The 14231-nt window shown below is 40.8% G+C and overlaps 1 protein-coding gene across 5 annotated transcripts in view; it reads left to right on the forward strand.

Moving 5' to 3' along the window:
- Positions 1–14231, forward strand: part of LOC138959301 (small G protein signaling modulator 3-like) — a 57115-nt gene that overhangs the window by 16570 nt on the left and 26314 nt on the right. For all 5 annotated transcript variants that reach the window (XM_070330717.1, XM_070330718.1, XM_070330719.1 and 2 more), the window contains exons 7-15: positions 888–1004; positions 1595–1673; positions 2548–2693; positions 3410–3505; positions 4191–4322; positions 8114–8305; positions 8799–8954; positions 9727–9890; positions 10830–10923. In XM_070330717.1, coding sequence (XP_070186818.1) covers positions 888–1004; positions 1595–1673; positions 2548–2693; positions 3410–3505; positions 4191–4322; positions 8114–8305; positions 8799–8954; positions 9727–9890; positions 10830–10923 — 1176 coding nt within the window. The remainder of the gene's footprint in view (positions 1–887; positions 1005–1594; positions 1674–2547; positions 2694–3409; positions 3506–4190; positions 4323–8113; positions 8306–8798; positions 8955–9726; positions 9891–10829; positions 10924–14231) is intronic.

Consider the following 14231-nt stretch of genomic DNA (forward strand, 5'->3'; position numbering starts at 1 on the left):
GTTCTGGGGGGTCGACAGAGGGACGTGGTGGCGGTCCGCTCTCTGGAGGGGACGCTCACTCAGTCTGGCTCCGCGACTTAAAGTCAATGTCGTTTGTAGGGGGCATAGTAGGTAGTGGGCTGCGTCCGTTAGCTCGGGACAGACCCACTACTGAACACCATCGAAGTGACTCAGCAGAAGTGCAGTGTCATCTTCCGAGGGTAGCCTACCGCAGCGACCCGACATCCCCCCTGGAGCGTATGTAAAATCGACAAGTCTGGCCGCGGAACGAAATTCAGAGGTGGTTGGAGCAGCGAGTGCAGGGACGGGGCGGTGTGAGAGCACAACGGGACAAAGGAACAGGTGTAAAGACGGAAAAAAACCAGAAAAAAAACAAACACTGCCAGTTTTCCAAATTAATTGACGCTCACGACTTGCAGGGAGCTGTTAGAAATGAAAAAAATGTATGTAAATGAAAAAAGATATGCGTCATAAGTAACATTGTGTACATCAGGTGTTTTGGGGCGTTCAGAATCTGCATATTGGTTGTCGCGCCAGTGATATTGGGCGCTCTCCCCAGGGATGCATTTGGTTAACCTGCATATTCAGGGACTTGGGAGGTCTTGTGTCTTTAGTTGTACAGCTTATAAGTGAAGAAACACAGCCAGTGTCTGATAACATGTACAGGAACGATTCAAAAGGTAGACGCGATGTCGTCAGAATACTTGTGCTTGTAATGACCAGGTCCATTTGCAAGGTATAGTGAAGAAAAATGAGGACTCCTAATTAATACAAATAGGCAGGTCAGCCTCTGCATTTTGTTCAGTTTTAGGAGAGCAAAAAAGGTAACATTGAAGAAAATTGGAGGTATTTTTGAAAGGTTGTTACTCGAATTTAATGTGTTTCAGATTGCTGCATCCCTTTTGCTGTTCATGGAAGAAGAGGATACATACTGGATGATGTGTGCCATCATTGAAGACTTGCTTCCTGCCTCATACTACTCTTCCACGCTCATTGGCATTCAGGTACATTTTGTGGTTTAGTCCACACATTACAGTTTGCCTGAAACGTAAACACATTGGTAGAACATCTCAGGATTATATTCCTTCCCAGGAGAATAAATTGTGATGAACCTGTTGGTATACAGAAGCTTAGTTCATGTCATTCAGTTAGAAACATAATTGAAGAGAAAGGTGTTTAAAGAAATCATTATGTCTTTACTAAAGAGACACATTTGTCATTTATAAACATTATTTTGTATGCTGCTCTGAAGTAGGATGTTTTGAGGTCACATGCAAAAAATTTAAACAAACTCAAGAGAGAAAGTTTTTCTTGTTTGGAGCCAAACTATTCCTGAATGTGCAAGTTGAACATCGCTCTGTGTCACCTTCAGCTCATGCAAAGATAACTCTCTGGTACTACATGTACTTATTTTTCAGAGGAGAATTTAGGGCAGTTAGCAATTCTGCCACTGGTGTCATATCTTTGTTCAATTTTTTCCGCCATCTTGGCAGATTATTTTTGCTATCTCAGTCAAGATTTAGCTTGTGTTCATGGTCATGTCATGTTCACTGCATTCTCGTCCCAATAATTTGTTTTGTCTGTGTTCCATCAGGCTGATCAGAGAGTCCTGCGACAGTTGCTGATCAGTTATCTCCCCGACATCGACCTGGTCCTCAAGGAACATGACATTGGTGGGTTTTCTTTACAATGATTGTCATAGTTCCAGGTCAAAATGTTGCCAAGCATGTTACACGTTCAGCTGATGCTATTGCATGGCTTAGATGACTAAAAAAAAGTATCCTCCCCAAAAAATTGTTGATTGACAGCCAGGCTTTCAGACAAAAACTTAAGTAAAAGCCAGACTTTCAGAAGGTAAACGCCAGTTTCATTTTGAAAAAGCCAAGCGTAGTTTCATTTGGGCCTGTCATAATTTTAACTTGGCATGGAGTGGATCAATGTCCTGAAGTGAAGTGTGCGATATCTCTCGTAACAGCATGTGACTCAGACCTCCTTCTCCCTCCCCCTCCCCCCATGACAAATGCAAATAATTTGAACGTTATCTGTTCCATGAGTATGATTCCAGTGTGCGCATGATTGTACACATTCTTGACTCGGAGGGAAGGAGGATCTTAACAGAATACAGCAGTACATTCACATCCATTTGTAATGCATGGCTTTTAAGACAATGTATGATTTTAACAAAATTGAAGAAGGGGTGCAAACATTGATAGAAGTGGGTACAGTATTTGCTTGTACTGTTTTTGTGTGTGTGTTTTTTTACCCCTGTGAAACAAAGATGAAGAATCTCTTGTGCACTTCGCGAAGCTGGCGGTTCAAAGCTTTAGCACTAAGTTTTCAATAGAATGACTTTGTGAAGTCTTTGCAAAGTCGACTTCGGGCTCCATTAAGGACGGGCTTTTGAATTTTTTTCCCTAACAGCAGACAGTTTTGTTAGCTTTCCAAATCCGAGTTCAGTTAACATCCTACTGTGAGACCTTTATATATTATATCAGCGCTAACACTAACAGCATGTACAAGTAGACATGTATTGCATGGTGTTTGCAGAGCTGTCCCTCATCTCCCTGCACTGGTTCCTGACCCTGTTTGCCAGCGTGGTGCACATGAAGGTCTTGCTGCGTCTTTGGGACCTCTTCTTCTACAGCGGGTCCACCGTCATCTTTCAGATCACAATGGGCATGCTCAAACTCAAGGTTTCTAAACAGCTTTTTAACAGTAACACATAATGTTTAACAGCTGCTGTAATGTTTGAGTGGCCAGTCTTGTATGAAGGAGGGCTAAAGGATAACAGAACAGTGGAACCCCCCTTTTAAGACCTCCAACAATCTGAGAAAATTGGGTCTTAAAAAGGAGGAAGTCTTAAAATGAGGTAAATTTGCAGAGGTTATGAACAGAAATTCTGAGAACACAGGGTCTTAAAAGGGAGGGAGTCTTAAATTGGGGGTTCTTAAAAGGTGGGGGGGGGGGGGGGGGTCAACTCTATGCATATAAACAGCTGTGTAACTGATCTTTTGTACATTCCTCACACTGTGGCTTGTGTGTAAGTTCTGTCAAGCAGGCTGTGGTTTATTTTGAGTGATACACCTATAGTGTAACACTATTTTCATCTCCTTAACTGCTTAAAGTTTTGTAATGTGAATTCTTACAATCCTTCTTGGATCCTTGTTAAAACTGTAATTTGTGATTGTAAATATACTGTTTGATGTAAATTGACATTGGTCAATACATTTTCATTTATTAAATCAATGTAGTGAATTTTCTCCCTGTTATGTCTGACATGCAAAAAGTTGTAATTGAAAGTTGAATAGTGTTTCAGTCTGAAAGTACTATATAATATGTGTAAAAGATTGGACATGTCTCTTTGCTTTGATTTCTCTTTTGTCTTGATTTAATCTGAACGTGATTTCAGGAGGAGGAACTGAAAACGTTGGACAACTCTGCCCAAATCTTCAACTCACTGTCTGATGTTCCAGGAGATGTTCAGGATGTTGATGAGCTGATAGATGTAAGCAAAGCATTGTATTTTTTAAGCAAATGAGTAAGCTATCAGTATGGATGAAATGTAATGAGCCATGCAGACTTGCTGAAGTTTTCCACTACTTAAAGCTTGTTTTCTAATGCTCTCTCCTCCTCTCGGGAAAAGTAATTTTGATGGTGTGGAGTTTGGTAGATGAGCCATAACAGGGTTTTGGATATATTATACTGTATTTGTATTGTGTGACATTTGACACAGCTCGAAACAGTCATTGCTCTCGGAGACCACACTATTGGTCAAGGCGATCAACGACTGTCAAGATCTGTGTCAAATGTCATATTTTGGTCAAAAATATAAATAAACTGTACGTATCGATCCATTTAAGTTAGAATTTTTGTTTTTTATTTACAATTAAACTCCCGCAAACATGCACTCTTTTGTGGTTTCGGCCAGCCGCCTAAAATATGAGTTTTTGTCGGTCTCTGACGACACATGGCTCAACGAAGGGAAACAACGTGTTCAATCGATACGTAGTATTTGAGTAAAAAGATTATTTAAAGGGAAAGAGCCCCCCCCCCCCCCCCCCTTAACACCTCCTCCCCCCTCCCTCTGCAGTGGTTGAAGTTTGAGGTTTAGGTTAGGGATGGTGCACAGTGTCTTGAAATCAGATGGTATTGTGACGTTTTACAGGTGAAATTGAGGTTTCTTTTTTCAGGTGGCATTTCGAGTGTCAGGCTCCCTAACAGACGTGGTAGTTCACACGCATCGTCGTAAGCACCTGGCGTACCTGATGGCTGACCAGGGTGCCCTCGTCAACCCAGAGTCCAGTAGAAACCTCCCCAAACAGGTAAACAACAGCAGGTGTATTTTTGTGGTTTTTGAACATGTTAATTTTGCAACTCATATTGTGGTGTTTAACATTTCCTAATCTGAGGTTCTTTCTATGACATCTTCATATTGATGAGTCATTGCAGGCAATTTACAGGTCTCTACACTGTCCATAGAGCTGCTTTTAGTGTAGCATGCTACGTTTTAAGATTAGTTAGTTAGTTAACTGTTGCTTAATGGGTCCAGCGGACCATTTAGGCCAAATCAGGACCCCATGGTTTTAAGATTAATTGCTACGTTGTTACGCAACTCTTGTGAGTCCTGGTACTCATTTTATGATTCTCACTCGGTGTAGTGGTTTTGTGTTGGAGAGAACCCCCCGCGGGTTAGGGGGAAGAATTTACCCGATGCTCCCCAGCATGTCGTCAGAGGCGACTAACGGATTCTGTTTCTCCTTTTACCCTTGTTAAGTGTTTCTTGTATAGAATATAGTCAATGTTTGTAAAGATTTTAGTCAAGCAGTATGTAAGAAATGTTAAGTCCTTTGTACTGGAAACTTGCATTCTCCCAGTAAGGTAATATATTGTACTACGTCGCAAGCCCCTGGAGCAATTTTTTGATTAGTGCTTTTGTGAACAAGAAACAATTAACAAGTGGCTCTATCCCATCCCCCCTTTCCCCGCCGCGATATAACCTTGAACGGTTGAAAACGACGTTTAACACCAAATAAAGAAAGAAAAGTGTTGAGAGAAAGTAGGGTCTAAGAGTGTGGGGTCGAGTACACTGTAAATGTGATGATATTTACTTCTTTTGCTTTGTACCTGTCCATTTAGAATGTGTGAAACCTGCACTTCTTCTCAATAGCAAATGAATGATGTGCTTCTAGGGGATAGGGAGGGTGGGGTTTACAGATGATTAGATGAGAAGGTGTCGCTTATTGGTAGGAAACAAACTAGTTGCATGAAATGATATTGCATATAATTATCGTCTTTAAAATTTTTAAAAATCAAGAATTGTAGGTTATTGGAAGGTTTAATTATTGACAAAACATTGTATATGTAACATTTTGTTTTGTCAATGATTAAACATAATCCAATAATCTACTGTTCTTGTATTTTGATTTAAGAAATTTGGAACCTTAGCAGTCTATCTGTTTTTTACATTTAGTCAAGTTTTGACTAAATGTTTTAACATAGAGGGGGAATCGAGACGAGGGTCGTGGTGTGTGTGTGTGTGTGTGTGTGTGTGTGTGTGTGTGTGTGTGTGTGTGTGTGTGTAGAGCGATTCAGAGTAAACGCCAGGACCGATCTTTATGACATTTGACATGAGAGTTCCTGTGAATGATATCCCCAGACATTTTTTTCATTTTTTTGATAAATGTCTTTGATGACGTCATATCCGGCTTCTTGTAAAAGTTGAGGCGGCACTGTCACACCCTCATTTTTTAATGAAATTGATTCAACTTTTGGCCAAGCAATCTTCGACGAAGGCCGGACTTTGGTATTGCATTTCAGCTTGGAGACTTAAAAATTAATTAATGACTTTGGTCATTAAAAATCTGAAAATTGTAATTAAAATTATTTTTTCATAAAACGATCCAGAAACAATTTCATCTTATTCTTCATCATTTTCTGATTCCATACACATATAAATATGTTATATTCGGATTAAAAACAAGCTCTGAAAATTAAACATTTGAAATTTATGATTAAAATTAAATTTCCAAAATTGATTTAAAAATATTTTCATCTTAGTCTTTGTCGGTTCCTGATTTCAAAAACATATAGATATGTGACCCTCCACCACAGAATGAGTCGCATGTCACCTTTGCATGATTTTTATATTTGTACATTTTCCTAAAGAGTTTTTAATGCTCTATCCAGTGGTGAAAACCGTTTTAGAAAAGAGCGAAAACTGTTTGAGTTATAAGCCTGTGACTAAGTTGACCCTCACACTGTTACCAGACCCTCCCCGGACTTATATTAAGCCTAGCGCAGAACCGCGCGAGGTGACATGCGACTAATTTTGTTGTGGAGGGTCACATATGATATGTTTGGATTAAAGGCACAGTAAGCCTCCCGTAAACCATCACAGATACTGTCAGGCTTTTACACAGAGTATAAACACCCTTCCATTTGAACGCTCACCAAATGGGAACAACCTAGGTGCCCTCCGTAAAGAGCGAGCAATTTTCAAAGAATTTATTTTTGCGTGGTTTACCTTACCCCTGAGCCATCGTAAACCCGTGTGATCCAGTTTCCCTTTTGGCTCACGTAAGTGTAGCCTATGCGATGCTAACTTTTGTCTGTCTGTGCGTGCGTGCGTATGTATGTCTGTGGTAGAAACTTTAACATTTGACTGAACACCGAAATACTAATTTTACCTGGTTATTATTCAAGCAACAGCTTCAAAGTATTGAAGCAATGATCAACATTTCGTCGGCACGTATGTAGTTAAAGTGTGTATCCAAAGAAAACGGGTGGTGGGGGGTTTTGGGGGGGTAAAAACAGCTGACTGGTTTGTGTCTTGTGTGGTATGTAGACCAGGTCAGGGGTCATGGTTAGGTCAGATCGCATGAAGGATTGTGGTATAGATACAGTTATCACCGAGCTGCAGTTCGCCGATTCGGAGAAGACGATTTCACATTGTTCGGTTTCGTAGCTCCAGAAAAATAGATAAAGAAGATATCAAAGGAGATTTCCTACAGGTTAATCTGCACAGCGTGTTTCCAGTGTCTGCGCGAGGAAGCGCTGTTGAAAGCGCAGTGTCGATCTGGCCAACTGGCAGTCGTGTCCCCGTAAGTAGGCTACAGACAGACAGATCTGCACCGTGTCACCTATGCTTACTGTGTGTGTGTATGTGTGACGGAGTGATTGAGTTTGTGTTACTGTTTGTCGATTTTTTACGTGAGCCTTGAAGACTTCGCCTCTTGTTTCACAATGTAGTCGTCAGTTAGTAATTTGAATGCAACTCGATGTGAGCTTATCTGCAATAGCATGTTATTATATTATACCTCTCACTATGCACAAAACAAACGGCTGTGGTTCACAAGAACTCTAGCGATGGCTTTTGACTGTTCAGAGGAACTGGCGATGCCTGTAAACCGTCGTCTGCTACCTTGCGTGAACCTGCTTCCGGGCTTTTCTTTTTTCAAACTTTCACAACTTCGAATTGTACTGATCTTGTCTTGATGAAAAAAGAATTCTTTTATGATTTAAGAATGTTTGTGTAACAAGCTGTCAATTTATTATTTAGATTTTAAAAGTTAGGTCTAGCGCCAAAACGCACCATGGTCCGATTGTCTCTGAGCAATCGGCGCAGAATTAATTCTTTAAAAATTGCTCGCTCTTTACGTAGGGCACCTACGATGTTCCCGTTTGGTGAGCGTTCAAATGGAAGGGTGTTTGTACTGTGTGTAAAAGCCTGACAGTATCTGTGATGGTTTACGGGAGGCTTACTGTGCCTTTAAAAACAAGCTCAGAAAGTTAAAAAAAATAGCGATACAGAAAAGCGTGCTATCTTGCTCAGCGCAACCACAACCGCGCTATTCTGGATTGTCAATGTCACTGCCTTTGCCATGAGTGGTGGACTGACGATGCTACAAGTATACGGTCCTGCTGAAAAAGTGCAGTGCGTTCAGTTTTATTCTGTGAGTTTGACAGCTTGACTAAATGTTGTATTATCCCCTTCCACGACTTGTTATTTTTATCGTCTTTAAAGCCAGAAATTTTTTATGTTTTTATATTGCTGATATCACACACCTTTCCACTTTCTATGCCTGACCAAAAGCTTCATTTCCTCTCGACACAGCAACTGAACAAGCGTCATCTTCGTCGGTCAAAGTCACTGGTGTCGCTGTTGCTAAGGGGAGCGGGGCTCGATGATGACGATGGAGGAAAAGCGAAGAATATAAAGCAGACGGAGCTGTTGGTCGACCTTCGTGAAGCCATTCTTCAGATTGCACGACACTTCCAGTCCCTCGATCCCAAGAACAACAAAGTTGTGAGTCTTTTTGTTTGTATGGTGTAAATTTATTTAGCGGATGATAGTGTATTGATTTGATTATGATTTGTTTTATATTAACAGATTTTGTATGTGTGTGGCTGAAGATGCCTCACTGGGAGTTGAACACAAATTTAAAGCAATAAATCTCTTGTGAATCATACGCAAAATAAAATGATTGAAGAACATCATTTTGGGAGGGACATTTTTTTTTTAACTTGTGTGTTAAAAAAACCCAGAATAATTTGGCCTTTCAAAAACTATATTCTTTTATGTTTTTTTAAGACCATATTTGCTTATGGAATTCAAAAACCATACTCTTATGTAATTACGTGTTTGCATACTTTACAGGCTTCAGTGGTTGAAGTACAGTTAGCATAACTTTGGATTTTGTGTTACAAAAACAATTTTGTGTAGAGTTAATCAGTTTGACCATTCGGTAAAATAGTCTTAACTGTCAAATAGTCTTTACTGTCACTGTTTGTGTGGATAGAACCTACAAGCAGACTACACCATGGAGAGTCATGCCATTGATCTGGAGAACTACGTCAATGTGGCACGCAACAGGCGCCGCAGGGCAAAAGCGCTCCTGGACTTTGAGCGTCATGACGACGATGAGCTGGGCTTCCGCAAGAATGACATCATCACTGTAAGTCTGCAAACTATCTGTTCTTGTTGTGTGTACATGACTGATGACTCGCAGAAAAATTCTCATAGTGGGAAAGAAAGAATGCATAGGTTAAAGGTATGTTTAGTTAAGGGTTTGAACTGTAATGGTGTGCCAAGCCCTCATTCTTAAAATGCCATTTCATTAAGATTTGTTAATTCTTCTTCTTCTGCGTTCGATGTAAGATTTGTTAATGAATCAATATGAAGCTTATATAGCGCATATTCCGTGGGTACAGTTCTAAGCGCTTGTCGAAGAGTTGTCAACACAGGACTAACAAAGAAACTAACATCTACAGACGGACACAAACCCTATCACACACTAGCAAACCCTGATAAACATACAACAAACAACTGTTTAACAACAATGTACACATCAATAGCTAGGTCCAAACAAAATAATATGAAACACAAAGAAAACACCTCTCACAGAGCACAGCACAAGAATGTCTTTTGTTAAAGTGAAGTTGCTAGAAAAAGTGTTCATCTGTAGTAGTTAACTAATTAATTCTTAGCAAATGCTCTTTCTCTGACAGTCAAGCGCATGCTCACGCACATTCGCACGCACATTCGCACGCACATTCGCACGCACATGCACATACGTATACACATGCACTCACACATTACTACCTCTCTCTCTTTCTATTTTACATACAACAGGCAATTCACTCAGGGAAGATTATCCAAACCAAATGCTACATTTTAGCAGACGTACTGGATCAGTAAATAATTCATCTAATACAATTGCTTTGCAGCTTATCTCACAGAAGGATGAGCACTGCTGGATAGGAGAACTGAACGGATTGCGCGGCTGGTTCCCGGCAAAGTTCGTGGAGGTTCTTGATGAGAGAAGTAAAAATTACTCCTCCGCTGGCGACGATGCTGTGAATGAAACCGTTACTGATCTCGTCAGAGGAACGTAAGTGTCAGAATGTTTTTGTCTGTCATTTGGAATGGAGAGAGTGTCTTGGAGTGTGTCTGTGTGTGTGTTCATGTACATGTTTGTGAATATCGGGTGTGTGTGTGTGTGTGTGTGTGTGTGTGTGTGTGTGTGTGTGTGTGTGTGTGTGTGTGTGTGTGTGTGTGTGTGTGTCCTTTGTGCCGGTATGTATGTCGATCAATCTCTCTGCATATCTGTCTGAATTTATTCAAAACGATTCCTTTCGCTTGTTGGGCAACCTCCCTTTGGTGGTTTTAGTTGAATTTTGCAATTTGCACATGCACAAAATGTCTGATCGTAGACTGGGACGATTGTGTTTATTATTTGTAATGTAATTTTTATTTTATTTTAATATAATTGTGTTAATTCCTTGGGAAAATTAGATCATGGGAGATAATTCATTGCTGTTGAGACAGAAATGGGCTGGACAATATTATACATGATTGCTTCCCTTTCTGTGCTTTCACAACTCACAGTGGGATTTTGATCCAAAAAGATTTGTTTAGATCTGATAAACCTTTGTGGTAGATGTATTATGCATTTGTACTTGGAGAGAGAGAGTTAAATTGTATGAAGAGAGGCAAGCACTCACAGCAAAATGCAAGAGAGATTGAGTGAGAGCGACAGAGAACTAACTTATAGTCTCCCAAATGGAACAGGAGGCAGAGAAGGTACAATAAAACAAGTACAGCGGAACCCCCCTTTTAAGACCTGAAAAAAATCTGAAAAAAATCTCGTCTGAAAAAGGAGGGAGTCTTAAAATGGGGGTAATTTTTATAGAGGTTGTGAACAGAATGTCAGAGAAAATAAACAAGGTCTTAAAAAGGAGGGAGTCTTAAATTGGAGGGTCTTGAAAGGGGGGTTCCACTGTAATCTTAGTTAATTTAGTAAAATACAGTACTGTCATTCTCTTGACAGGTTGTGCCCTGCTCTGAAGTCAGTGTTTGAGCATGGATTGAAGAAGTCCACCATCTTGGGCGGCACCTGTCACCCCTGGCTTTTTATTGAGGAGGTAAGTTTCATGTGTCTAAAAGACACATTTTTTCTTTGATATTTGATTTTTGTCCTTGTTTATGGCACATTTCATTTTTGTCTGTGGGTTTTGTGTGTCCACCAACTTGTCTTTCTTTTATTTAACATTTGTTTTCTGTATTCTGTCATTTTTGAAACTGTTACTTTGGTTTTAAATAATAGTCAGCAAGTCATTACATTTTTGTTATCTTTTCTGTTTTCAATATTTTTTGTACGGTTATTTTTTATAATTTCGGGTCTGCGGTACTTGGCAATTTATCATCGGGGTATGGGCTGACACAGTAATTACCCCTTTTGTAGGCGGAGGATAGATATTCCTTTAGAAGAATATGACTTCAAAGAAAAATAAGAACTTTGATCAGCTCATACAGTTTTGTTGTGTTAATTTGCGCAAGTTGTGTGCTTGCAGCAGTGTCATTTAAAAAGAAAAAAATCAATTAACAGCCTTCTTGCCTGTGAATCCCAGCAAGGACGGAATTGGCTGGCATCTTGTTTTCTATAACGTTTTCACTTTCTTGCATGACAGGCAGGTTTATGTGAAGTTGTTGCCATTCCAATCACACGTCAGCATTCTCCAGCGGAAACAGAAATTTGGCATAGTTCTGTTTTATCTGAGGATAAGCAGGTTGGAAGTGTAAGGCACACACAGCTGTGGAAAAACTAGCAGGTTATATATTCTGCCAGGATTTGTCCGCCAGTTGAGTTGGCAGATTTCCGGCATTTTCAAAGTTCACGACAGAGATTATTCATCAGAGTGCACGATTTTAGAACTTTTTTTGTTTTTTTGTGTGTGTGTGGATCCTAGCAGGATACTTAGCTTTGAACGGCGCCCACTTAGACAGGATGAAATACCTTGCAAATACCTGAAGTACCCAATTATACACACATGCATGCACACAAGCACGCACCCATGCACACAGACAGACACACACACACACACACACACACACACACACACACACACACACACACACACACACACACACACACACACACACACACACACACACACACACACACACACACACACACACAGTCACACACACACACACCACACACACACACACCCATTAAACCGCTACACACACATTAAACCACCACAATCGTCTTGACATGACATTACATTTTTAAGAGCTATAAAATTAGGTCAAGTGATTTGTGTACAGTGGTGTCTGCTATGTGAGGCCCCTCCGATTAGAGGACACCTCTCTTAAAAGGACACCTGCTGGGGTCTCTTTTTCTGTTATCTGTACCAAAATATACCTGTCATGACAGGTCACCTGCAATGTAGGTTCAGTTTTTGCTTGTCCCAAGGGTGTCCTTTCATCGCAGGTACCACTGCTTTAGAAAGAGCTACGTGCCTTTTTGAAAACTCACAGTTTGTATGAAAGTGAAATGTTGCGATATGTGACCAAAATTGCTGCCATTAAAACAGAATACAAATGACTATCTGTAGAAAGTACGTAATGGACATATAATGTACATTTTAATAAAATAGTTTTTGGCTCTATGCTTTTAACATAAACTGACAGCTTCCTTGTTACCTATACTTTAATATACAGTGTTTTAGCTTGCTTGATTTATTGTGTCTGTGTAATTGTTCCCATATGTTACTGAGTGCATAACGTTTGTCTCTTTGCTTCAAACTGACTGCTTCTTAAGTGTTACCTATGCTTTTATATACAGAATACATTTGTTATTGTATGATTTATCCTCAGGATGTAATAGTTCCCAGATGTGACTTGGTGCAAATAGTTTGTCTGTCGACATGACATAAGAGCTTGTATCTATCTTCTATCTATCTATCTATATATGTATACGATTTGTGTCTGTGTGTGTGTGTGTGTGTGTGCGCGATGCACGGCCAAAGTTCTCGATGGATCTGCTTCAAATTTGGTGGGCATATTCAGGTAGACCCCGGACACAACCTGGTCGATGAGAATTTTCAACACGTGCTCTCAGCGCGCAGCGCTGAACCGATTTTGGTTTTTCTGTTCATCTTCCCACATCCATTCCCAGTAACTCTTCCTTATCTTCACCAGTGTTTTGCGTTTATCTCCCTTCCTTCGTGTGGCGTCAATCCATATTCCCGTTACTACGTTACTATTTTTAGAATGTCACTGCACTGTCCAGAACGCTTTCCTTGCACCCGTAAGTTGTCCTCACTGTAAAAGTGCAAAGGTCGAATCAATTTATAGCCACGCGAAAAATACACTGTCATCTATCTCTATATATTTATAGATATAGATCTACATCTATATATATATACGACTAGTGTCTGTGTGTGTGTGTGTCTGTGTGTCTGTCTGTCTGTCTGTCTGTCTGTCTGTGTGTCTGTGCGCGATGCGCGGCCAAGGTTCTCGATGGATCTGTTTCAAATTTGGTGATCATATTCAGGTACACCCTGGACACAACCTGGTCGATGAGATATTTCAACACGTGCTCTCAGCGCGCAGCGCTGTGTGCGCTGAACCGATTTTTTTTTTTTGTTGGTCTGGATCCACTACCAGTAACTCTTCCTTATCTTCTCCAGTGTTTTCAGTCGCGATTATCTCCCTTCCTCCGTGTGGTGTCAATCCATATTCCCGTTACTACGTTACTATTTTTAGAAGGTCACTGCACGTTACTATTTTTAGAAGGTCTCCAGTGTTTTGCGCGTTTATCTCCTTTCCTTCGTGCGCCGGCAAAGCCGGCGTACACCCGGCTTTTTCCCAGGCGCAGCCTGGTATTCGGCTCTAGATACTTCTTCCCGTCGAAGCCGGTACCCGGCGAAGCGGGTAATCATCTAGTATATATATACGGCTTCTCTGTGTGTGTGTGTGTGTGTGTGTGTGTGTGTGTGTGTGTGTGTGTGTGGGCAACACCTGTGGATTGTGGAGTTCTGTTTGTGATGTGGTCTGGCGGCTTTGGTGTGTCTGTATGTTCGGGCCTTCCTTTGAGAAGCCATAACAGTTATTATAGGGCTTAGAAATATGCTCTAAAATTCTCAATCCCGTTTGAGTGGACTTCGCCTTCAAAGGTGATTGTGGTGTTTCGGCACTCGGTTACATTTGGCGTCGTCGACAGGGATGGGCCACTGAATCATTTTCGTGCTGTTCCCATTCCACCAACCTGGGAGGGACATAAGCTTGGCGGGTCCATGGTTCGGAACTTTGGGGACAAAGTTCATTCAAAGGGGGTCGAGTGTGACAGGGAGACTACCGTCGCCCTTCACAGCAGACTCTGCAGAGTTGTTCGCCTTAGAAGTTGTAGGCTTTCCTTGCATGTACCCGTAAGTTGTCCTCACTG

This window comes from Littorina saxatilis, linkage group LG2, assembly GCF_037325665.1.
Source record: "Littorina saxatilis isolate snail1 linkage group LG2, US_GU_Lsax_2.0, whole genome shotgun sequence".
NCBI classification, from domain to species: domain Eukaryota; kingdom Metazoa; phylum Mollusca; class Gastropoda; order Littorinimorpha; family Littorinidae; genus Littorina; species Littorina saxatilis.